Source organism: Xenopus tropicalis, chromosome 2 (assembly GCF_000004195.4).
Source record: "Xenopus tropicalis strain Nigerian chromosome 2, UCB_Xtro_10.0, whole genome shotgun sequence".
Lineage (NCBI taxonomy): Eukaryota > Metazoa > Chordata > Amphibia > Anura > Pipidae > Xenopus > Xenopus tropicalis.
The window spans coordinates 100555699-100582418 of NC_030678.2; the positions used below are offsets into that span (position 1 = coordinate 100555699).

The 26720-nt window shown below is 38.0% G+C and overlaps 1 protein-coding gene across 5 annotated transcripts in view; it reads right to left on the minus strand.

Annotated features, from left to right (window-relative positions):
- gtf2i (general transcription factor IIi) overlaps positions 1-24736 on the minus strand; it is a 60246-nt gene extending 35510 nt beyond the window's left edge. The window contains exons 1-13 of one of the 5 annotated variants that reach the window (XM_031896977.1): positions 24536-24736; positions 19420-19572; positions 19069-19169; positions 18739-18877; positions 16664-16786; positions 15427-15610; positions 14440-14468; positions 13443-13485; positions 12007-12050; positions 11293-11370; positions 5290-5343; positions 4766-4828; positions 66-161 (exon numbers count right to left, since the gene is read on the minus strand). In XM_031896977.1, the coding sequence (XP_031752837.1) occupies positions 66-161; positions 4766-4828; positions 5290-5343; positions 11293-11370; positions 12007-12050; positions 13443-13485; positions 14440-14468; positions 15427-15610; positions 16664-16786; positions 18739-18877; positions 19069-19164 (949 nt within the window). In that variant the 5' untranslated portion in view covers positions 19165-19169; positions 19420-19572; positions 24536-24736. The remainder of the gene's footprint in view (positions 1-65; positions 162-4765; positions 4829-5289; positions 5344-11292; positions 11371-12006; positions 12051-13442; positions 13486-14439; positions 14469-15426; positions 15611-16663; positions 16787-18738; positions 18878-19068; positions 19170-19419; positions 19573-24535) is intronic. The other 4 variants (XM_031896979.1, XM_031896975.1, XM_031896976.1 and 1 more) reach the window with 4 other exon arrangements.
- Positions 24737-26720: the final 1984 nt, after the last annotated feature.

Below are 26720 nucleotides of genomic sequence, written 5' to 3' on the forward strand. Positions count from 1 at the left end.
ATTTTAGGTACCAGTTATTTTTCATAATCCGGAATTGCAAACCGTGTATGGAAGTAACAGCTTACCAAAGTTAAACTCCCGGGTTTTTCGTTTAAATTGAAGTGGTTCATTGACAATTTCTGTGCTCTTTGGCTTCTTATTAGGTGGAATGTACTCATCATCTTAGGCAAAAGAGAATTATGAACATCAAAAGGGTACTTTTCTCTTTAAAAAGGCAATTTAAGTTGAAATAAATATGCAATGTGACTATTTAAAAGCCATAAGAAGTGACATTGTTAAAATTCAATTGCTTTCAGTGTTGTAATTTTTTTTCAAGTCAGCAAAACACAGATTTAGGTGACAAATACAATTACATACAGTACATACAGTATATAGGCACATTTCATAACACTAGAATTACTGACTTTTTTATTTTCTGGTGCAAGGCCCGAGGTGTTATTCACCCCTGCTGAGATTTTCACAGGTCTTCAGCTTGATTCTCCCCAATCTTTTGTTGTCCCAATTCACCCATTACCTGTGAGGCCTGGCACATTTGCATTTGTTTACTCCCACACAGTCTGTCTGTCTGTTTCAAAGTCTGTTTGCAGCATTTGCAGACCCAATGACCATCGTCCCTGCATTCAGCAATGGAGTTGTATGTATGTATATATATCTTTATTTATAAAGCGCTACTTATGTACGCAGCGCTGTACAGTAGAATACATTAATACAAACAGGGTGTTAATAAGATAATAGATAAATACAAAGTATAATAATAAATACAGCAGCAATAAGTTAAGAGTCGAGGACACAAGAGGAAGGAGGTCCCTGCCCCGTAGAGCTTACAATCTATATGGGAGGGTAACTAACAGACACAAATAGGCGAATATAAGTGCTGTAGGTCACAGTGGGTGACACTACAATATAAGTGCCAGTTCCCAGATTAGGTGCTGGGCGAGTGCTCCAAAAGGTAGTCTTTAACCTTAGTTTTAAAAAGACTGGGGGAGGATTCTCTCCTGAGGAAATCAGGGAGGGCATTCCAAATGTAGGGGGCAGCAAGGCAGAAAGGTTTAAGGCGGGAAACCGCAGTAGAAGTGGGGGGTGCAGCCAAACGATTGCTCTGCGAGGAACGAAGGCGTCGGCCGGGAACATAAGGAGACACAAGGGACGAGATGTAGTGAGGAGCAGAGGAATGGAGGGCTTTGAAGGTTAGGAGAAGAAGTTTGTAAGAAATTCTTTGTTTGATAGGAAGCCATGATAAGGACTTTAGCATGGGAAGGGCCTGAACTCTCTTGGATGAGAGGAGGAGAGTTCTGGCAGCAGTGTTTAATATAGACTGTAGGGGGGAAAGATGGGAGTTAGGGAGGCCGGTTAATAGCAGGTTGCAGTAGTCCAGTAGTGACAGGATGAGAGCATGCATGAGCAGCTTAGCTGTTGCAGTAGAAAGAAAGGGACGAATTTTGGCAATATTGCGTAAGAAAAAGTGACAGGTTTTGACAGTGGTGTTAATGTAAAGGAGAGACTGGAGTCAAAGATCACCCCCAAACAACGCGCCGAATCGACGGGGTTGATGAGGGTGCCATCAATAGAGATAGAAAAGGGGGGGGGGTAGGACCAGGCTTAGGCGGAAAGATCATTAGTTCAGTTTTTGTTAGGTTGAGTTTGAGGTGGCGTTGGTTCATCCAGTTAGAGATGGCCAGGAGGCAGTTAGAGATTTGAGTCTCAGTTTCAGCTGTTAACGAAGGGGTCGACAGATAAATTTGGATATCATCAGCATACAGATGGTATTTGAAGCCAAATGAACGGATAAGATCTCCCAAAGACAGCGTGTAGAGGGAGAACAACAACGGCCCAAGTACAGAGCCTTGAGGTACTCCCACATTAAGAGGAACTGGAGATGAGGTTTTATTAGCATATGAGACAGTGAATGAACGGTTAGAGAGATAAGAAGAGATCCAGGATGCAGCCTGACTGCGGAGACCAATCGAATGCAAAATTTGCATCAGGAGGGAGTGGTCAACCGTATCAAACGCAGCCGATAGATCTAGGAGGATTAGTATGGAAAAGTGACCTTTGGCTTTGGCAACCTGAAGATCATTTGTAACTCTGCACAACGCTGTCTTAGTAGAGAGCGCAGGCCGAAAACCAGATTGCAGAGGGTCTAATAAATTATGGTCATTGAGAAAGTTAGTAATACGGGAGAAGACAATACGTTCTAAGATTTTGGAGGCAAGCGGTAGAAGTGAGACAGGGCGGTAGTTAGAGAGACAGGACTGGTCCAGCGTGGCCTTTTTTAGGATGGGCTTGACACAGGCCTGTTTGAAGGAAGAGGGGAAGCTTCCAGAGGTCAGAGAAGAGTTAAAAATGTGAGTAAGAGCCGGAGGAAGTTCAGGAATGCAGTGTTTGAGCAGAGAGGAAGGCATACGGTCAAGAGAGCAAGTGGTGAGGGGACCAGACAAAAGAAGGTGGGAGACCTCGGAGACAGTTACGGGTCCAAAAGAGTCAAGACATACAGCAGGGGGCTGAGGAAGGAGGAGCTGGTTTGTATTAGTAGAGGGAGGAATCTGATTGCTGATGGACTCCACTTTGTTCATGAAGAACTCAGCAAAGTCCTGGGGAGAGTGCATAAGGTGAGGTAATGGAGTCTGTGAGGGACGCAGAAGGGTATTGAAAATAGAAAACAGGCGTCGCGGGTTGGATTTATTGTGGTTTATGAGGGTGTTATAGTATTCCTGTTTAGCCTTCGACAGGGCAGAATTGAGGCAGGCCAATAGGAATTTATAATGGATAAAGTCTGCTTGCGTACGGGATTTCCTCCACATACGTTCCGCAGACCTCGTACAGGAGCGTAAGAATTTGGTGTGCACATTCAGCCACGGGCGTGGGTTTTGAACCAGAGTACGCTTAGGCTGATGGGGTGCAAATAGGTCAATGGTGGAGGCAAGTATACTGTTGTACTTGCTAACCAGGGTATCAGGGTCCGACGTCTCATCAAAGGAGGAGAGACTGGACCTGAAAGAGGAAGCTAAGGCCGGGAGATCTACGTCGCGTGTATTTCTAATTAATACAGTGGGGGAAGGAGCAGGTTGGGAAGGAGAGTGAGAGACATAAAATGTAACCAGGTGATGGTCAGAGAAGGGGAAGGGGACACTGTTAAAATCAGACAGGGACAGATTTTTAGTAAAGACTAAATCCAGAAAGTGGCCATCCTTATGAGTCGGAGCATTTGTCCACTGCTGGAGTTCAAAGGAGGAGGTTCCTTGACTCTCAGCACAGTTCTTGGTGAAGCGTATCCAGATGTCAGAAATCGCAGCAAATCTGTCTTTATTAGTCCCACAAGTGGAAAATCTGCATTGTCATTGCAGAAAAGTGGACAGTGCAAGACAAAATCAGCTAAAATAAAAACTGTACCAAGAGTACAGTGTAAAAAGTGCATTATACAAACAATCTGGAGACCTAAATATGGACACGTGTATTGAAAAATATTGGTGTGTGTATATATATATATATATATATATATATATATATATATATATATATAAACAGATAAATATATGTATGTATGTATAAATAGAGTGTATGTATATTATGTACAGAGTGGATATATAAATATATGTACAATCTTGTGGCTATATCTTTATGGACAGACACGCAGGGGGAGATTTACTAATCCACGAACGGTCCGAAGGCGTCCGAATGCGTGTTTTCGTAATGATCGGTATTTTTTGCGACTTTTTCGTATGTCCAGTGATTTTTCGCCGCCGTCACGACTTTTTCGTATATTTTCCGCGACTTTTACGACGCCATCGCGAAAAAATCGGATTGGTTTTTCCGCCGTTTACTATCGGTCAATACGAAAAAATTGCGAGATGACGAAAAAGTCGCGCAAAATACGATAAAGGCATAGACAGTATTATGTGACGTAAGGACAGTTTTTCATGATAAATAACATGATATCAGTAGATGTGTTATAACAGAAAGAAAGTTTAAAGATAAGGAAAAGCATCTATGTAGAGAATACATGGGAGAACCACAGGACAGAGAAAGTAGAAAAAATGAGTGCAGTAGAGATGAGAGTGAAATTATAAAGTTGTGTAAGGCAGAAACATGGAGATTTATAGCTTAACTACTGGTAGCTGGTAAAAGCAATAAAATTGTACTAAAGTACTAAAGCCATTTTTGTTCACTCTACATCTTATTGGGGTATTCCCTGAAGAGGCCTATAAGGCCTTAATCTAATGCAAATGAACAGAAATATTTAACATCTGTATTGACTACAGGGAAAATTAGCTTGTTCCGGACTAAAAGAAGGAATCCTTTTTAATGATTAGCACAAGAATCCTGCTTAATAGCCTTAGATTAAAGTACATTACATACATTTACTAGTCACTGAACTCAGTGACAGTAATTAATGTGATTTAAGAAATAAATAAGGCACAAGATAATCTTTTCATAGCTAGTTCCAAATCTCTATGGCTAGTCTAAGTGCACAGCTACTCAGAAATACAAAGTTTAGAAAAAGAATAAACTGAAATGGAAATAATTCAAAGTATGTTACGCATTTCATATGTTATACAACAACAATACAGAGAGCAAAGACCTTTTTGAGCAAATATTGAGCATTTCTGTTTGTAAGGTTGAAACCCCCTTAGTAAAGACTATGAAAAACATATGTGGTTTAACTGAATTCAACTCTTGGACCTTTATGATTTAGCTTCTGTAAAAGCCAACTGGCTGTATTAATTCCTTTGGGAGCAAAGGAGTACTGAACAATTTACAAACCAACCTTCTATAGTGACCTCAACTTCTGGGTCCTCACTTGTTTCAGAAGGTACTTGCAGAGCTGAATCTTTAAAGAAGGAAAAAGAAATCCCCAGATGGATCCAGCACTAATGTTTGCTTACAGCTACAGAGACGAGCTTTCAAAATTCATTATCAATTATATTGTTAGGGCAGGGATATCATGCATGACACATGAACATTGAACAGCTGTATAAAAAAAAACACAAAAATTACATCTTCTACTGTCACTGTGGTGACTGCGTGAATAATGAATCTCCAAAGCCATGCAAAAATGTCTGTGTTGGCCAGTTCTTCTCCTGTCTTTTTTTTAGCCTTGGGTCCACCTTATTATTACATTGCCTATATTTTCCCAGCAAAAATGTAAGTGGCAACCACATTTACGGATGATATCTATATGACAATCACAAAATTTTGAGCTGTTTTACCTCAACAATTCTTAGTGCTTCAATGGTTTTAACTGAAACAAAGATTGTTTGCATCTTAACAAATACATTCAATATGTCTAACCTTCTCTTTGCTCCACTTCAGTTGCTTCATTGGACTCTTCACCATATCCACAACCTTAGAAGAAAAAGTAGACCTTAAGTTCAAATGCATCAAATAAGTGCAACCTGAGTGATTGCATCTATTCAAAGAAAGTGAGTCTAGACAGTTTGGGGAAGGTTCAATGTTTAATTACGCAATGAAATACTTTAGTTCAGAATGTCTATAAAAGGTCCCCAAAAATCAAAAGTTTAATTAAAACTGGGGACTCCTGAAGAATTTCCAGCATTTTTAATATAAGTGTAGTTAGGAAAATTGACACATTTATCAATGAGTTAATTCATCAGAATGTGTTCAGTGATTGGATGTTAGAGCTCAGTGCTAGCACTAAACTCTTATATCCACAGAAATGTAATTCCTGGTGCAAAATGCAAGTTCCCAGCTGAAACAAAAAGTAAAGGAAATGGGCTGTATACTGGCAATTTAATTATCTACCTCGTAAGGACAAAACATGAAGTAGATTCAGTTTCCCATTTTGCCCTGTTTGGCTCAAGAAATAACAAACACCATAGATTTTTTTTTTGTGGATTTATATCAGGTTCAGCACACCAATAGGAGTGGTCAATTAAACAAACCTGTACCGTTCGTGCTTCTTATGCCATTCCCTATTAAATCTTCGAATTTTTTTAAAGGGTATTTACTACACACTGATTAGAAGTATTGTTTTACCCAATCAATAATGTAATTGTTCTTTATAAAAATTCTGAAATTGTCATGTGTACATTTAGTTAATAAATGTTTATTACTTATGAAAACATCTGTGACAGGTGTTTAGCAACAACTAACATAAGGCCAAAGTCACATTAAGCATTCGCTCCACTTCTCTCTTCCTGTCTACAAAACACAACTGGAGAGAAGCAGAGGAGAACTAAACCCTAAAAAAGAATATGGCTAGAAATGCGATAATATTTCATATACAGGTATGGGACCCATTCTCCAGAATGCTTGGGACCTGGGGTTTTCCAAATAAGGGGTCTTTCAGTAATTAGGATCTCCTACCTTAAGTCTTACTACGAAAATCATTTAAATAGTTTTTAAACCCAATAATATTGTTTTGTATTGTTTTGGCTCTAATAAGGATTAATTATATCTTAGTTTGGATCAAGTACAAGGTACTTTTTTATCACTACATAGAAAAATGTGAATTATTTGATTAAAATGGAGTCTATGGGAGATGGGCTTTCCGTAATTTGGAACTTTCTGGATAATGGGTTTCCGGATAAGGGGTTCGATACCTGTACTGAACTTACTGTACAGCTTAAAGGTTCAGTGTCTATAGCAGAAATAATTCAGCCCTTCAAAGTTGTCAGAGGAGTTGTCCACCTTGGATTTTGTAACACTCACACGCTTAGTGTTCTCTGGGCAGCTGTTGAGAAGCTAAGCTTAGGGGTTGTTGCAAATTAATCAAGCAGAAAATTAGGTTTGTCTGCTACAGGGATGCTTATTTAAATTTTGATGCAAATTGCACTGGTTTCAGAGCTGCTATGCAATGAGAACATGAATTAATAACTAATCAGTCACAATCATATTGTGGAATTTATTGTGACTTTAGCCTTAAGTTAATTGTTTTCATGAATCCATGTAGTTGCACTGAAAGTAGGGATGCACCAAATCCACTTTTTTGGGGTCGGCCGAACCACAAATCCCTCATGAAAGATTTGGCTGAATACCGAACAGAATCATAATTTACATATATGCACGTGTGGTTAAACATTTTCAACTTTATGTGACAACAAATCACGTCATTAAAGATTCGGATCAGCCAGGCACGTGGATTCAATCAAATCCTTCTGAAAAAAGCTGAATCCCAAACCAAATCATGGATTCGGCTTGAGTGCAGATCAGCCCGAAAAATGCAAAAGCAGGTGTTTTGAGCCAAACATGCCAAAGCTCTGCCTGTCAGTGCAGCTCACAGAGCTGCAGAAGAGAGCAGATTTGCTTCTGTTTGCCAGCCTATAAAACACAGGCGGATAAAAGCAGAGAGCAGAGAAAATGGCCTGTGCTGCAGAAATATTTTGTAGTTCACAACAGGACACCATTCAGGACTTTTAGGAGTAGCAAACGCTTTTGACTTGTGTTTAAATGCAGAATTGTTTAGACCTATGTGATCCTTTTTCTGCCTCTCTCTTACATACTGTAAATATTCATTGCCATTTCATCCTCCCTAGTAAGATTTCAGCACATCTTAGCTGGCACATTTTGGAATTTCCCTTCATACCAAAGTAAATACAGTTATTTAGCCATATAGTGTCTTGGAGGGAGTGAGCATTATGTAGTTTGTGTGTTTAGTAATATATAGCTGATTGATAAGTTCATCAGTTAACTCATCAAAACCATTCTGTTTACAACCCTTTCCCTTGGTTTTCAATTCCTGTTGCTTTCATTTCAAAGCATCTCTTGTGGGTTTAAAAAACTTGTAAACTTGTAACCCCACACACAAAAATTTAATCAGTGAACAGTCTCTTTGAAATCTTTCAATACCTGTCCTGCCACACTGGTTGTCCAGAGGTTAATAGGAAGGCTGCAGCATCCCCTTTATCACGTAGATTTCCTAACCCACTTGGCCCCCCTCAGGAATTTGCTTTGACTTCTGGCTTGCCAGACATGCTCAGTTGTTCTAAGCTCAGATTACTAAACACGCCCTCCAGTCTAGCAGCCAGTGAAGAAAGGGCATTGCTGGTTCCCATAGAAACTCAGCTCTAGCTGTCTGCTTCAATTTTTTCTCCTAACCTCCTCTCCTGAGCTCAGCTCAAACAAACCAGAACTTTTATCAGAGACAGTTCTGCCTGTGTGAGCCTGCATTCTTGCTGAAATGTATGCTGAATAAGGGTCTGTGTGTGTATGTTGTTTGCAGATTTAAATCTATCTGATTATGTATCAGAGGAAAAATGGCCACCGGGTGATATTCGCTTTAGGAAAATGTGATGGTTCTAGCAAAAGGATGGGATATATGCAGTACAAATGATGCCATTTGGGTGGGAGAGACATGCCCAACTGATATACATCAGTTGCCATCATTGGCATATTTGTGGGGTTGTTCCCTTGCTTTGGGTAACGCTCAGTGCTCTGGAAAACTGACTGAACTGCAAGTCTTCATATTCACTATTATCTTTCTTTTTAACATTCAGAAAATAACGTGAGAGAAATCTTCTGAATTCTTTTGGTGGGATGTCATATATGGGCCTTCTTTAATTGAAGTTCAACAAAAAGTAGGCCTGGAGTGAATGTCACATATTTTTTCCTCACAGTGTTTTTGTCCTGAGATCGTTGTAGAAATGAGTGCATATTAGCAGCAAAGAGTAAAGAGTATATCAGTTTCTGCAGCGAAGGCTCCTTGTTCCACAGCAAAGACCAGAAAGTCTTCTCTAGGAGAATCATTTAGAAAATATCCAGTCGTCTTTGCTCTGTAGGAAGTCTTCTAGTAGGGAGTTAATGTGTAATATTTACTATATATACATACAGTCCTCTACAACAGTATGTTCTTAGACCTGCATCATTTATGATTAAAATGCTTTTGGTTCTGATGAATTTTTCCTTGCTATTCTTATTCTATTTTTATAGATAGAATAGAATAGTAATCCTTACTTACCAACCTACCTACCTATGTACCTATCTATCTGTTGGAGCAAACCATTTACAAGACTACTGCAACACAGTATCAAGAAAAATCTGAACTGCATATTTAACTGGAACTGCATATAAAGTAAACAAAATAGTGAAATTACTATTATAATAAATTGTATAAAACTTACACTATTTATAAGAAACAAAAATTTAAAAAACATTTTAACAAATGATTACTACGTTGGTAAGCTAAGTACAAAATATAAATTTAATGATAATATTCTCATTGGGTAAGGAAAGAGGCAGCTATGGCTTACTGTGGCATCTGCATTGATGTAAAACAAAACCCAACAGGTTTCTAACAAACAGCATTTTAAAGGGCAAGTTAAGTAACATTTACTGGAGAATGTCAATGTGTTAGGCCTCCTTAGTGAATATAATCATTAATCTTAGACTAGGGGGGCACTTCCTGCCATGCTGCTATGTTTCTTAAAGCCCTAGAAATCTGCTGTGCTGTCCTGATAGCATGCATGCAAAGTAGAGTAAAATTCACAATATTTAAGTCCCGATCTTTACTCTACTGTGCATGTGAGGTGTTCAGAAAACCGAAGATAATCGATGGGTCACTCGTTTGGAGAAGTGTAACTCGGTCTGAGTCTAAGGGTAGCAATTAAATGTATTATTTAAGTTTCTTACCCAGAATTAACCAGTTATACTTGTCAAAGAACACTTATATACAATCATGTTCATTAATGACAAATTAAAAGTGATTTTAAAAATGTGATTATATTAAAATATAATTTTTCAATAGCAAATATACATAGGAAATTAAAATGATCAACAAAAAAATATTAAATGTTTTTTATTGACACGGTTATATGACTTTTATGAATACAGATGTTTCATTTCTCTTTTAATATCGGAGGTTTATATTCACTAGTCTTATACAAAAGCAACAATTGTATAAATTTACTCTAATTAGTAAGCAAGGTATATCAAAGAGAAAATACTGATGCGTATGATACTTTTCCCCACCTAAATAGGTATGTTATAGATCTGCTGCTCTTGCAAATTAACTCTTTTAGTGGCTGGGTGCCCTTTACCTTGCTATGCTGTGTATTGCAAGTAAAAATCAGATGATTAAAAAGTGACAGAAATGCTGCACTGAGTCCTCTGTCAAAAGATTTGCTGTCTTTGTTTTCCTGTGCCAGAGACACGCATCTCTCTCCTCTCACCCCTCTCCTGCTTCCCCCTCCCTCAAGAATGCTAAGAACTCACTCCCCCCCCCTTAGGAATGTGGATCTGAGCCAATCAGCAGGAACCTTCCTCACAGTCTTACAAATGGAACATGTACACGGGTTTTGGTATTGGTGCAGGAGCGAGGCATTATTGGAACTTTCTTTACAGAGCTCATCTTTTTTTTTCCTATGAGGCTTCTGATCATCTGAACGGGAGAAATATGGGGAGACTTAACGGCACTATTGAGAGAACTGAAGGTATGCCTGCAACTTGAGATTAACTCTTTATTAGCCTTTCCTTCTCCTTTAAGAGTTAAACCAAGACATGTACTATTATGAGTTTTGCTAGAGAATCTTTCCCCTAAGCCCATCCTTCATATAAGACTACCAGATATGACAGATCCCTCATTGGAATCAATTACAATGGCTTGAAAATATAAAAAACATTTTATACAGTATACTGCATTTTAGGGCATGGCTAGACATGTTTAAATACACAGGATTGTGACTTATTACAAAAAATAGTAGATAAAATAATTGATTTTGCATACTTAATGCTGAGTTTTGGATGGATGGTGAAATACAGTTACATTATTCTATTGGCACATAAATGTGCTCATAAATGCACAATAGAATAAAGTGTGCGTTGTACCTGCAGGAGGAAACTTTTCATGACTTCTAAAAACCAAAGCGATGCATAGGCCTTTCCACCTTTGTTGCCAATGGAAAGGTATTTTGGAGTGGTAAATCATTACGTGGGACATTGGCCTTAGCCTTGTACAGCAGAGGAACAGTCTGTTCCTCTTAGCAACTTTATGTACCTTTGGTAGAGAACCTAGTACAAGATGCAGAGTAAATCACTCTGATGAAGAATGGAATCCTGTATTTTAAAAGGCCTAAATTATAAGGCCTGCATTGTGCTTTTTAACCCAAAGGCACTCAAGATAGCCAAGATAGCATCTGCAGAATAGCATCCTAGTAAGGGGACAACCACAGGCCAGCCCCTACAAGAGTGAGTGCAACTTAAGCCTGCTTGTACACCACTGAATATCAAAGCACACTTTGCACCCTATTATATATGAGCCATATAGTATTCATCTCAGTCTCTGGTAACAAGGTAAGGAAGTAGTTGCAGGTAATGACCATTCACATTTATATGGATTACCTTGGAAATTAAACTGATAGTAGTCTTGATCGTCAATTTCTTCCTTTATAGTGACAGTGGTCAACTCAAGTGAACTTTCTGTAAGTAACCAAACAAAACCTGTTTTTAAGAACACTTCTATTGTTTTTTTTCTTAATGAAAAAAAAGATGGTCAAGAAGGTTATATTTATTGTAAAGCATTAAAAACCAAAGTCAATTGTAAGGGTAACTTTCTCCCTTCATGTATAAAATTAAACTGTTGATTATTCTCTTTGCATATCTATTTTTCAAATATCTTCATGCTGATAATTTCAAATGCATCTGATTAACACTATGAAACACCATACATGAGCAAGAAGTGGGTTTTCTATTTCTTTAACTTTAGAAATAGCTTAGCAATGTAAGACTCATTATATATGTCCATAAAAAGCTTGGTGCTGGCCATGGAAGCCACAGGCAGGATTCTATATCAGAACAATGCATTTTTTCTATAGAAAATAGAAACGCAGAATCTATGGTGTTGGCACTGCTACCTAAAGCATTTAGTGTTAAGGTGTTAAAGAGATTATTATTTTCATCTTGTTGGGAAAACAAAGACCACGATAAAAAGCAAGTTTCATTCTGTATTTGTTTGCAATTAACTGCCATGTGCTCAAAGCAAACTACCAACAAGTAATATTCTAGTGACTACATGTCATAATAAAAGTTCATAATAAAAAGAATTAGGTGACATACCAGAATCTTCACTGGGCTCAGTTTTCACTTGCACAGTATTGTAGCTTTAAAAAGAGAGAAAAATCATTTTTTCAGAATTTAAATTTGATTTGATTAATTCATCCCATGATTTTTTATTATTTTTATTATCTCATGCACAAGCCAAACTAAAGCATATAGTAATGCGTGCCATGTTCAAAAAGTACTAAGCTTTAAATTAAAATGCTTTAATTCTTTTAGTGCCATTGATTAATTGAGTCTAAAACATCTGAAGGTTTTATGGTTCCGAGTTGGAACCATTTCCGAGTTTGAAAATCAAGCATAGTTTGCCAGGTTTGGCCACACAAGTGGTACACCAAGTCAGGCTGATCTAACAGTATGGACAAAATGGGCACTTTCAACCATGACTGTATGTTGCAAAAAGCAGTGTGCACACTTATGGGCAGGGTAGCTTGCAAAGTGCAACAAATAGCTAATTATAAATCGGACATCATGCACAAAAATCGATACAGTGACAATAAAATGAACGTTGTCTATATTTAAAAAGCATGTGGTAATCTAATACAGATAAATGAAAGCTACAATGGGGCAGATTAAATTCAGTGAGAAAAAAGATTATCAAGTGAAAACTCAAGATGAAATTCAATTTGAGATGCAGTTCAATTCAGAAAAACTTATCACAAAGTTTATCACGTGAAAACTCTATTAAAGTCTATGGAAAACTGAATTTGAAAAAAAATGTTTTTTCTCCTTGAACTGAATCTTGTCTATGAGCGATAAACCATGAAATAACTTTTTCTTATTGAATTTAATGTGGCCCAAAGTCTGATAGCCCTTTGCAAAGCTGAAGCAAACATGACTTAATAACTGCTCCGCAAACTTAAAAATAATTATAATATTTATGTATACCTGAAGGTGTGCAATGTGTTCGCAAAAGGGAATATTTAGTTACTAGCACATGTCAGGAAAGAAGTGTATTTAGCAGCAACTAACATTTGTTAGTTTGCTTGTGTGTAGGGGTAACTCTGAGCAATCTATAGTAATTTTTTTAACAAATTTATTTCACGAGTAGTCTTATTTTGTACATATATTTTTATTCTACCTAAAACATCATGTGCAAACAGATCACCCACTATCTCTGACTGACATGAGCAATTGGTTGTACCCAACTGAAAATTGTTGGGCTATGGGAGAATGTGTCAGTCTGCACCAGGTCTAGTAACCCATAGCACTCAATCAGAAGGTATCATTTACTGATCATGTGTTTATAAGACAACACCTGATTGATTTATTGATTAGTTATTTGATTGATTAATTGGTTGCTGTGCGTGACTTAACAAGGACAAAGGTTTATTATTATTCTCAGCAGGAAAAATGCGTAATACTTCACTCTCTACTCCACATTAAGAAAAAAATGCGAAGACAAATGAATTCAAATCAGAACATAAAAAATGTACCTCTCAGAGACAGAGGCATCATTATAATCTGTAACCGCATCCTCTGCAACAGAAAACAATGCATTTCATTACAATTTTGTACAGAACCCTGGTATTTGCCTAAAAATTTTTTTATCAACCCCTGAATATGTATTTGTTTTCAATATGTATCATAAAAGCACTGTTATTGATGCAAGCACTGATTGGTTAATGTTAAATCAAGTCCCAAATCCAATATTTTTGGGTTCGGCCAAACCCTAAATCCTTTGTGAAAGAATCATCTGAATACCGAACCAAATCCAAATCCTAATTTGCATATGGAAATTAGGCTATGGAAGGGTTAAATCAAATAGCGTGCGAAGTGCGCTCTTACAAAATTTTCACTTCCAAGTTCACGTAATCAAAAGTCACAAGATTGTAAGGATTTGGATTTGGTTTGGCCAGACACTTGGATTCAGTGCATCCCTAATCTCCACACAGGGAACAAAACCGAGGAACTCATACACTAGTGTATGCTGGCTGATTATAATGGATGGTTTATCACAGCCTGGCCATTTAAGCAAAGTGCTAACAAGATATATAGGCAGGTAGCACTTGAGTAGTGTCTTTCCTTTGCTTTTAAGAGGCCCTTTTTCAAAACCTCTATTTTATCACCCCCTTTATAAGTAATAGCTCTTTGATAATGCTGGGCACAGTGAGGGAAGCTTTATTATATGTGTATGTAACATTATCTGGAGTGGGAGTGTGTAGTTTAGAGACTAAGTTTTGTTTTTACGAATAATATTGAAGTTCACTATATACTATTTGCTACAGGAGAGCAATTGGAAAGTATTTTGAATTAGTAGGTCATTATGTCCCTCGTAGAGCTTGCTAATTATTGCAGCATCTTTCTTCTAGTTAAGTTATGTCCAAGTGTTATAAGCAGCAAAGCACTTCCACCACACCCCTAGATCATAAGCACACCAGTTTGAAAAGGTTTGGCAGCCAATTATAATTCAAGTGTCGCTCTGAAACTTACCATCCGATTTCCTCCTATCAAGAAAAGGTCTAGAAAAAAAAAAATGATTAAAATGGCTATTGCAAGAATTAAAAAATATTAACTAATGGACTGAAATTACATAATGCATTGAAGGCCAATAAGAAACAGAATCAATGTAGAATAATACGTAACAACATCTCAAAAGCTTAGCCTCATCTGTGATGCTTGTAGATGACTGTGAAATTAAGTTCTTATTTAATAATAAGGAACTAGAGTTTAAAGAGGTACCACCATCACAAGCAAGGCAGGTACTTGTTGTATAAAAGACTGCTCTTTATAGTTCTTTATAAACACTAGTTTTGGAGTCAGTGTAGACGTATATATATGTAAGCGATTAAAATCACTTGGGGGTGCCAAACATTTTGGCACCCCAAGTGGCTTAGCTTTTTCTTTTCCTTTAATTAAGGAATCGGTTCGGTTCGGTATTCGGGCAGGATTCGGCCTTTTTTGGCAGGGTGCGGTTTCGCCCCAAATTCATGGTCCCGGCCAAGCAAATCCAGATCCTAATTAGCATAAACTAATTAGCACATGGATTTGGATCGGTATTCGGACTGAATCTGTTGGGGTGGGTTCGGGGGTTCAGCGCATCCCTAATTTTAATTTAACAATTCGTTCCAGCCTGAAAGTAACTGTGTGAATACTTTCTTCCACCATGTGATCTGTACCTGGAATAAGGATTGGGACAGGTGATAGTGTTTCTGCTGAGCAGTGCTGAGTGCTACCGCTCCATAAAGCAAAATGGCAGTCAACTCAGTCAAATACATTCTGACAAACTGACAAAGGTATCAGTTTTGAATGTGTCAATTTTTTAAAAAAACTTTCATGACTGAACTGCTGAATAAGCTGAACTGCTGGGAATTGCTCTTGGTTCAGCTGTACAATAATTCTGTCCCTCAAAGTAATAAAGCTATGTTAATGTTTGAAAGCTTTGTTTTCTGCACACACAAATGTGCAATAGCTCCTCACCTTTTAATAGAGAATGACACTTGCGATCTGTTGTGTAATATCTGGGTTACAGTCTCAAGGTCATAGTTAGATGGATCTTTAACAAATACATCCTTGGGAAGTCCAGTTACTGAGACTGCAGTTGGGTCTCTTACCATCTTGTCATATGGCACAGGCACTGGGGTTGATTTTCCTAAAGCTTTGCCTAAAATAGGGTAAAATATGAGAAAAAATGGCATTGTCCATTTCACAGATCTGCAAATCAGTAATCTAGAATGTAATGCCAGTTTTAACTAACAGCACAATATGCAATTTGCTCTGCAATCCTGAGGTTTTGGTACTTGTGACTTTTTGTGTCCGGACTATGCTCTTTAGGGCCAACTATGATCCATAAAAAAACCTTTGAAACGTCATATTTGAACTCTATCCTCTATTTAGAGAGTTATTTTGTAACTAGCAATCATTGCTACTTAAACATGTTATCGCAGTGCATTCTATGTAACAAGCCAGCCAACCTGTAAGTAGCTCACTAATAAAAAAAAATGTACTTAAAAAAAATACAGAATAGATGCTCAGTCAAGTGGTACAACTGTACTATTTTGGTCAGTCTTGTTCACCCTATAAAATATTTACTTGAGGTTATAATTACGAATATCCATAGAGCAACAAAAAACTGCCAACAAAAGCAATCTTAGATCTAGGGTGTAGATTTAATTTACTATATTATTCATTTAATTACATAATTTCATGCAGTGTGTATAGATCACTGGGGGTGCAGTGAGTCAAATAGGGCCAAAAACAATTTCTAAGGGCAATGACACACAAGAGATTAATTACCCACGGTTAAATCCGAGCTACTGCCAGCAACTAATCTCCCCAAAATGCCTTCCCACTGGCAATAAAGTGAATTGCCAGTGGGAAAGCATACTGGCCCAAAGTCGACCGAAGTTTCCTGTGTAAGAAAGTTCAGGTAACTTTGAAAAATGAATTACCCCATATGTTTTGCCACCAGAGATTCACTGTTGCCAGTGGCAAAGCACCCAGGGAGATTAGTCACCCACAGTAGTTGATATTGAACCACAGGTGACTAATCTCCCCACGTGCCATCACCCTAATACACTCCATAGAGGGATATCAAAACTATGCTAGGTATTCCTCTCTGCAAGGCATAACTTGTTATTAAACATTTCTATGACCCATAAAACATTTTTGAGAAGGTAAATCAATCATAGGATATACAATATAAAAAGTTAAATACCATAGCAAATACAAAACAAGTCCTCCACAGACTTTTGGAGAGATTCTATTTCTGCACAGTCTGTTGCTGCCTTAGAACTTATAATGACATGATGTTGTGGGGTGTTCTCTTCCTCCAACTTGCCTGTGAAAATATTTTTACGGCAATTATATTTCTTTTGTATTTATATACAGTAACAATGCATTGCCAAAAATGAAGGTGCCAAAAGAGCAGATTTAAAGTTCTCAGTCAACACTAATTTAATTAACTTTACCTGTGTCATAAAGAATACCATAGGTAGGGTGTGTTCAGAACAATGAACAAATGCTGGGCAAACTGAAGGATTTTCTATATTACTGTAGTATGGGTGTTCTGCTTGCAGATTTATACTGTAGCAACAAGGCCAAAAATCTTTCAATAGATTCAATGGTTGCTAGCTTTGCCACTCTTTAAGTGACAATAGACCAACCAATTATCGATTTAGGCTAGCAATATTTGTACTGATAACGTTTCATACAATTTCCATTAAGTGTGTGTTGGGCAGACTACCTGAACCATTAGAAGGTCAGATTTCAAAATTTTAGCTGGCTTAAAGGAGCAGTAATATTACTGTGTATAGTAAATCTGACGATTATGCTGTTGTTTCTACCTTTACATTTTTACTAGTTCTTGCTATTTACTGTAATGTTAAGAGGGCCAGAGACTAATACCCCTGAGGTGGGCTATATCCCTGATCATGATTAGATCAAAGCAACAGCAAATGCAGCTGTCAGGATGAGTACAGCATCAATAACCTATATGATCAATATCTGCTCAATTTTCAGACAGATATTAATCCAGCAGGCCCATCGGAAGGCCCTATACACGAGCCAACAAGCTGCCGATTTCATCTGAAAGGACCAAATCTGCAGCTTTTATGGACCCTTATACGGCTACCTTAACACAGCCTAACAACTTAAGAATTTTTCCCCTGGCTCTTCATGAAAAATATTTACAATTTTATATGTATGGCCAGCTTTAGAAAACAATTCATTCTTTGTATGGCTGTTCCTTAAAAGTTAAACAAGCATACTCCCATGTCTGAGAGACAATTTGTTACGTTTTATCAAACTGTAACTTTTCAACAAACAATTTATCATTATGAACATAATATTGGCACTAGTAGGATTACAAGATGTACATGGTCTTATCAAAGTTATAACTGCTGCTCCCACTAGAAGGATTAAAACACAAATATATACATATAACTACTTCTCCTAAAGTAATGTAGACCACACAAGATAACTAGTACACTACCTTTAAAATAATATTTATGTAACTATACAATGCATGTTTATTTATATGTTTTCACATTAACATTCCTATTCTTCCTGTCCCACCTTTAAGATAGGAAATAACCCTTCAAACCAGGGATTGAGCTGAATGACTAATAAACTTCTAAAATTAACTTTCAAATTATATTCCCATTCTGTCATCTATTCCAGTATCTGGTCCACTGCCAGGTTTTAACGGTATTCAATGTACAATTTTGATAAAAATGTGTTAAAGTTAACTAAGAGGTGAACAACCCCTTTAAGGCTAATGTCCCACAAAGCGTCAGTCGTACGCAATAGACGACTAACTGCTCCAAAATGCCTTTCCACCCACAATAATAGGAGTCGCCAGTGGAAAGGCGTACGCTTCGGCTTTCCACAGTCAGGCAAAGTTCCAGGAAGAAAACTTCACGTGACTTCGGAAAGCCAAAGCGATGCATGGGCCTTTCCACAGGCAACTCCTATTGTTGCCGGTGGAAAGGCATTTCGTAGCAGTAAGTTGCCCCTGTGCCAGAGATCTATCATGGGCGATTAAATTGCTCTTTGGGACATTAGTCTTTAAGACCTGAAGGAGACCTGACTCCTGTTAAATTGTTTTAGAAGTAAACTGTTTTAGCCAACCTAATAACAGAGATCCTTTGCCTTTTCTGGTCTCAGTATGGCTGCCAGCATTAATAAAATCAATTCTAAGGACATCTAGCATAATGCATTTTAGTGTCCTAAAATTATTCAATATATGGATGTATTATTGATCAAAATAAGATATAAACTTATACAACTTACAGTACTGAATAAAGGCTTTCTGGAAATCCTTTCTTGCATCTAAAAAGGATCTTCCTTTTTCACTGCCAGCTATTAGCGTTTCATGATCGTACACAGCGATACATGCTACTTCTGCCTTGATTTTGGCAAACTCTGTACACTGAACAAAAAAAAAACAAAAAACAATACATTAACATTTTCTCAGATTAAACTGGTGTTAAAACCCTCAATATATTAAAGCTGTAAGAATCCACATTCTGAATATGCATAATATTATAAAACAGAAAGCATGACAGAGGCATCACATGAATAAGTTAAACTGAATGCATATGGAGAACTTAAAAGTGATACCATTGACTCCACTGCAGTAATAAAGTGCTTGATAGCTTCTCTGTGGTCAGAAGACTCATTTAGGACTGGTAAGTCAGGCATCTGGAAACGGGCCATGACTCCTGTTAATAAACATAAAAAAAATGTAAAAAAAGAAGCAGTAATGGATCAGGAAACAGTAAATGATTTGTAAGCCCTTCAAAACAATACTACCGATATGTCTTACACATACTTCATTATGTAGCCACTGGCAAGACCTTCACTGGAACTTATTTAATTACTGACAAAAAATAAAGTTACATTTATAACATTATAAATTCAATTATCTTGGAAGAAGGGCAGCTTCCATACTTTATTAAAGGGGTGGCTCACCTTAACTTTTAGTATGATGTAGACACGCCGATATTCCGAAAAAAATTGCAATTTGTTTTCATTTTTTGTGGTTTTTCAGTTATTTAGATTTTTGTTCATCAGCTCTTCAGTTTGGAATTTCATCAGCTATCTGGTTTCTAGGGTCTTGTTTACCTTAACAACCAGACAGTGGGTTAAATGAGAGAATTGAATATTAATAGGAGAAGGGCTGAATAGAAATATAAGTAATAAAAAGTAACAATAACAGTAAATCACAGTAGATCACAGATCAATAGTTTTTGGCTGCAAGGGTCAGTGACCTCCATATGAAAACTGGAAAGATGTATTAGTGGAAGGCAAATCATTCAATAACTATAAAAAATAAATAATGAACACCAACAGCAAAGTTGCTAGGAAAAGGAGACCTTCTATATCATACTAAAAGTTAATGTCAAGGTGAACCCACCCCTTAAAGAGATACTGACACCAGAAATTGTACATCTATTTTAACATTGTCCTTGCATGCTATTTATAATTTTGCCTTAGAAGTATTTGCCCATTGTCTGTATATTGCCTATATGATTCCCCATGTTCCTCTATGAGGGGGCTGCCATATTAGTGCAGCAGGAGGCCGTTAGCATTAGAAGCTATAACAGGTTGAGAAGGGACAGTCAGGTTGGCAAAACAGTCAGGTTTAGGAACTTCAAGTAACAATTACTTACAAAAACAAACTTCGAAAACAATTAACATGACCTATAGGTAACTTTTAATGTACATTCATATTTTGAAGAGTAATTTTTTGGTGTCAGTATCACTTTAAAATAATAATTATTAAAATTATGTAGCTTGATAAGGATTCTGTATACAGACTGACCTGTCCACATTAGTTACTGAACTAATTTAGAAATAAACGTTATTAAAATTATGGAAAACTGTGAAAAATAAATAGATTTTGAAAATACTTTATGCTGCTGGGCTCTTTTACATACTATTTCTTGGTGAATGGCTGTATAGCCCATTTTTCAACACAAAAAGTATGTAATTATATAGCTATCACCTATTGTTATATTTTTTTAATATATTATCAGGAATTTCTAACACAAGTTATATCCATCCAAGATGGTCAAGAAATGTGGCCAAACTGTAAGACCAAATCTGACCATGCATAGCTATTTTAAAATTAGTAATTGATAATTAAGACTGTGCAAGATTTACTACACAGGTTGCTTCTCTGAATGTCCTTACTGAAGGCACCAAATCTCCAAATTTTCAAAAACCACACATTCACACAAAAATTACTCCTGTTCCATGTCCAAATTAAAAAACACTTAACACGCCTTTATGCGATTTAACATTTTAGAGCAAAAACAGACGGGGCAACTACAAACCAGATTCCAAAAAAGTTGGGACACTAAACAAATTGTGAATAAAAACTGAATGCAATGATGTGGAGGTGCCAACTTCTAATATTTTATTCAGAATAGAACATAAATCACGGAACAAAAGATTAAACTGAGAAAATGTACCATTTTAAGGGAAAAATATGTTGATTCATAATTTCATGGTGTCAACAAATCCCAAAAAAGTTGGGACAAGGCCATTTTCACCACTGTGTGGCATCTCCCCTTAGAAATGGCTTAGAAATGGCTTCTTCTTTGCACTGTAGAGTTTCAGCTGGCAACGGCGGATGGCACGGTGGATTGTGTTCACTGACAATGGTTTCTGGAAGTATTCCTGAGCCCATTCTGTGATTTCCCTTACAGTAGCATTCCTGTTTGTGGTGCAGTGTCGTTTAAGGGCCCGGAGATCACGGGCATCCAGTATGGTTTTACGGCCTTGACCCTTACGCACAGAGATTGTTCCAGATTCTCTGAATCTTCGGATGATGTTATGCACAGTTGATGATGATAGATGCAAAATCTTTGCAATTTTTCGCTGGGTAACACCTTTCTGATATAGCTCCGCTATCTTTCTGCGCAACATTGTGGGAATTGGTGATCCTCTACCCATCTTGGCTTCTGAGAGACACTGCAACTCTGAGAAGCTCTTTTTATACCCAATCATGTTGCCAATTGACCTAATTAGTGTTATTTGGTCTTCCAGCTCTTCGTTATGCTCAAATTTACTTTTTCCAGCCTCTTATTGCTACTTGTCCCAACTTTTTTGGGATTTGTTTGACACCATGAAATTCTGAATCAACATATTTTTCCCTTAAAATGGTACATTTTCTCAGTTTAAACTTTTGTTCCGTGATTTATGTTCTATTCTGAATAAAATATTAGAAGTTGGCACCTCCACATCATTGCGTTCAGTTTTTATTCACAATTTGTTTAGTGTCCCAACTTTTTTGGAATCCGGTTTGTAATTGGCATAGTGGGAACAATACCAGTTTGTCCCATACCGCATATTTCTGTCACGGCGACTTGTACGTTTCCGTATGGAACCCATTGCCAGTGCCATTAGTTGTGCCGATTGGAATTTTGAAACTGCAATTCCTTAACAAAAACTGTTGTAGCATAAGTCAATAAGGCCCATAATCTTAATGGACTTGGGATTTGAATGTTATAGTATGACAAGGAAGGGCCAGACAAACTCTGCTCCCAGGTTCATAGATTTCTAGTTATTTCACGGATAGATTCAGAAAGGGATGATAAAATCACTGGAAACTAAAGTGATACTTAGCTTTTATTAATGTCAAAATGATTTGAATTCTACCCTTCCGACAATTTTTAGTGTTCCAATATCTACAAGAGATTTCTCATTTACTACTTGGATCTGCATCATTTAATAAAACCTGTAACAACTAATCAGATAACTCTTTTCAAACAGCTGCCCAGTAGTTTTTCTTGCTAAAGAAAACCTGCAAGTTGTCTTACATTTATATATTCTAGGGGTTTCCCAGATGTATAGATTGTTTGGAAGTAGCCAAGGCATGGTTATTATTATCCCTTGTTTAAATAGTGCAGACATACGGACAACATTTTAAAGGCATTATCATTCACATCAGTCCCTGCCCCTTCTGAAACAAATAATCCAAGGTCAATCAACTATTTCTTAGTTTCAGTAATACTATACAATTTGGATTAAAAGCCCATAGACCTTTTTAGACTGTAAAGGTCCCCATACACGGTAAGATCCGCTCACTTGGCGAGATCGCCAAGCGAGCGGATCTTCCCCCGATATCCCCACCTACGAGTGGGCGATATCAGGGAGATTGAAGTTAAAAAAAAAAATAATCCGATTGTTTGGCCCTGGGGCCAAACGACTGGATTATGTAGGCGGCAATGGGGCAGTCGGTTCAGGGACCACATCAACGAGCCAATGAGGCCCCCGATCCGACTGAATCTTTTAACCTAGCCGATCGATATCTGCCCAATTTCAGGCCTCGCCAAGCGAGCGGATCTTCCCCCGATATCCCCACCTACGGGTGGGCGATATCGGGGAGCTTGAAGTTAAAAAAAAAAATAATCCGATCGTTTGGCCCTGGGGCCAAACGACTGGATTATGTAGGCGGCAATGGGGCAGTCGGTTCAGGGACCACATCAACGAGCCGATGCGGCCCCCGATCCGACTGAATCTTTTAACCTAGCCGATCGATATCTGCCCAATTTCAGGCCAGATATCGGTCGGCCAGCCCGCTCGTTTCTGCCCCTACACGGGCAGATAAGCTGCAGAGTCGGTCCAAGGGACCGTGTATGGGGGCCTTAAGTCCTTGCACATAAGATCCTTGTAATGGAAAGGATGCAGTGCACAAAAATGCACTTCAAATCAATATGTGATCAATGTGAGCACTGACAGGCAGATTCAGATAAGTGTTTGACCACCAATGGAAAAAGCAGCATGTGTGACATTAGTCAAACATTATCCAACCAGTGTCCCATAGGCCCACCAAGCACAAAACGCATTAGGCTATTTGCTATGTCCTAAAAAAAGTAGATTTTTAGTTTTATTACTGTTCCACTTTTTGAAGGTCTCAACACAAATTCATCTCATAACCCATATTCTTTAATAAACATATAAACAAATTTTAACAAAACATAACAAATTTAATCAAACGCAGGAAAATCATGTAGTTTATTATTCAACCTTATATACTAAGCAAAAAAACTTTTTAAAATGACCAAGTTTATACAAACAAAAAAGTGCACTATTTAACCGACCTGGAGACAGAATGAATTCCAGTCTCTAGCATTTGGGAGTAAATATACCAACTGTAGACATTTTCTACACATTCTAAAAAATAAAACTTTTTAACCTCTTGGCAACTGGGACATTTGTACATCCCAAAATGGAATTAGGAGTGGCAATATATAAGTGATCATTAAAATGTTGCTTTCCCAAATTATGTTAGACTTGTAATATGGAGAATAATATACCCCCCTATTGTAAAATATAAGATTATTAAAAGCCAGTGACAATTTTCATAAACATATAAAAGCAAGAGGCCACATGTCAAGTGCTTTTATACAAGTCATGAAACTAATTTCCTCAATATTTTACAACAGGTACATTCTTTCTTTTACAATATGCAAGTTTACCTCTGTCATGTGAAACAAATGACATCACCAAGCAACAATTATATCTGATGACATCACTAAGCTCCATTTATAAAGATATAATGTACAATATATTCATGGCTTTTGTGCATTGTAAAGTAATAATCATATGTCATATATTTAATCGCCTGCAATTCACAGCTAAAGGACAGACTTACATGAAGCAGAGTAACATTTATATTCTGTGTGTCTGCTTTTCAAAATAAAAGCGCCCTGCACTTTGCAGGAAATGCACTGCTAGCCCAGCAGGTTATATTACAAGGCAAATGGTGCATGCAACTTTAAATAAGTGCAACCCAAAGCACAGACAGAGGCTAACCAGGGAAAGGATGAAGAACACCAGATCTAAACATAACAGCAGTGATTTGCCAGAACCTGAACTAAGCAGTTCATGCTAGAAGCCCATCTAATGTTGCTAAACTCCAGCAGGCTGCCATGAATGAATATGAAAACAAATCTTTTGCTGCAAAGTGAGATTCTGAGGAGCGTCTGACTGCAGCCAGGGCCGCCATATGGGGGGACAGTCGTCGCGGGCCCGGTGGGTTTTGGGTTGAAGAAGTGCCCGGTTATACTGCACTTACTTGGGTTATCGGCCCCCCTGCTGTCAGTGAGCTGCAGACTTCGGGAGGGAGGCCGGTTGCTAGAGTACCTGCAAGCTCTTTTCCCTACAATCCCAACAATACAATGCTCATCTCGCGAGACTGGCGGCGCGACTAGGCGTGAGCGCACTTGCGCACACACAGCCGCCTTGTGGGAGTGGCGACTTGTAGCACTTCGGTGTTTCTGAGTTGCTGCTGTCAAGCCGAGGTAGCGCACTTCGTCTGTTGGGATCTCTTATTTTGTCGGCTAACAAAAATAAAGAAAAAGTGACTTTCCTTTGGTGTTGGGTTGCCAGTCAGAGTTCCAACTCCGTGCCAGGGAACTAAAATAAAGACTTTATCTGGAAAAGTTAGGGACATTCGAGAAGAGACGTTAAAGCAGAGATTAAGTCCTGCTATTTAAACAAAAGGAAATAAAAACGGGTCACAAGAAATGTATAACACAAATGTATACAGTTTGCATGTACACCTTGTAATGTGTGTTAGTATCTTCATTAGCTGAACAGTGCATCATATTGTAACTAGAAAGGGAAGTTTGAGAACAAACTTCATGTTGGGTTGAAAAACATGAAGTCACTGAATGGGCTCCGCCCACTTTCTCTAACCTTGGAGCACAGTTATATAGTAAAAACCACTGTGCAAAGTTTGGGGACCCTGGTTTTAATAGTGTCTGAATGGCAGCAACTTAAATTTCCCCACTGAAAGTCAACGACATCTGATTGGCGGTTGGTGGCTCCACCCCCTTTTTCTAACCTGGAACTGCAGTTACCCAGTGACTAACTCTGCGAAGTTTAGGGACCCTAGGATTAATAGTTAAAGAACGGCAGCAATTAAAATTTAAACCAATAAAAGTCAATAGGTGAATTGTGATTGGTGGTTCCGCCCACTTTTTCTAACCTTGAGTCGAAGTCACCCAGTGACAAACAGTGGGCACCCTGGCATAAATAGTTTGAGAATGGCAGCATTTTAAATTAAAACCAATAAAATTCAATGGATGAAATCTGACTGGCTGTTAGTGGCCCAACCTACTTTTCCTATTTTTGAACTGCAGTCCCCCAGTGACCAACTTTGCAAATTTTGGGGACTGAGGCATTCATTGTGAGGCTGACAGCATTTTACACTTCACCATTGAAAGTAAATAGGTGAAATGTTATTGGTTGTTGGTGGCTCCACCCACTTTTTTTTTAACTTTGAATGGCAAATACCCAGTGACTAACTCTGGAAACGTTAACAACCCTGGAATTAATATTTAAATAATGGCATCAGTTTAAATATAAACCAATGAAATCTAATGGGTGGAAATGGATTGGCTGTTGGTGGCTCCTCCCACTTGTTTGGGAACCCTGACATAAATAGTGTGAGCAAAGCAACATTTTAAATATAAACAAAAAAAATTCAATAGGTGAAGTCTGATTGGCTGTTGGTGGCTCCACCCACTTTTTAAAAACTAAAAATGCAGTTCCCTAGTGACCCTGGTGTTAATACTGTGAGAATGGCAGCAGGTTGCATTTCCCCATTGAAAATCAATAGGTAAAATCTGATTGGCTGTTGGTGGCTCCACCCACTTTTTCTAACTCTGAACTGCAGTTACCTGGTGACTAGCTCTGCAAAGTTTGGAGACCTTAGTATTAATATTTAAAGAATGGCCGCAGTTTAAATTTAAAGGAGACATATACAATAATTTTTCACTTTATCTTAAAAAGCAGCTAACACAGTAAAATTGAATACAATAAAGTTTATTTTCTACCTACTCTTCAAGAAGGCTGTTAAATCCTTGCTGAAACGCTGCAGCCCCTCCCATCCACAGGGCTTCCGGCCAGAAGAAAGTCTCTGTCTTCAGCTAGGGCCGCCGGCCCCAGCTTCTTTCCCATAGAGACGCTGCAGCCACTGAGAGAGGAGTGGGCGTGAGATGTGGGCGGGGACTTTGGTGATGTCATTTCCCCGCCCACGTCAGTCATGCTGGGGTCCTGCTCTCTTGTGCTGCTCCCAGCCCCGCCCAGCCCTCCTGACTAGAGCCGTTCAGTTAGCTGCGTCTGTGACTCATCCTGTAAGTAAGCGTCTTGTATCTCTTTATTGAAAAATAATATTTTGCCAAATAAAAAAAAAACGTTTTTCATACTAAAGGAATCAAATCTGTTTATTCTATAGACTGTACCTAATGAAAAGA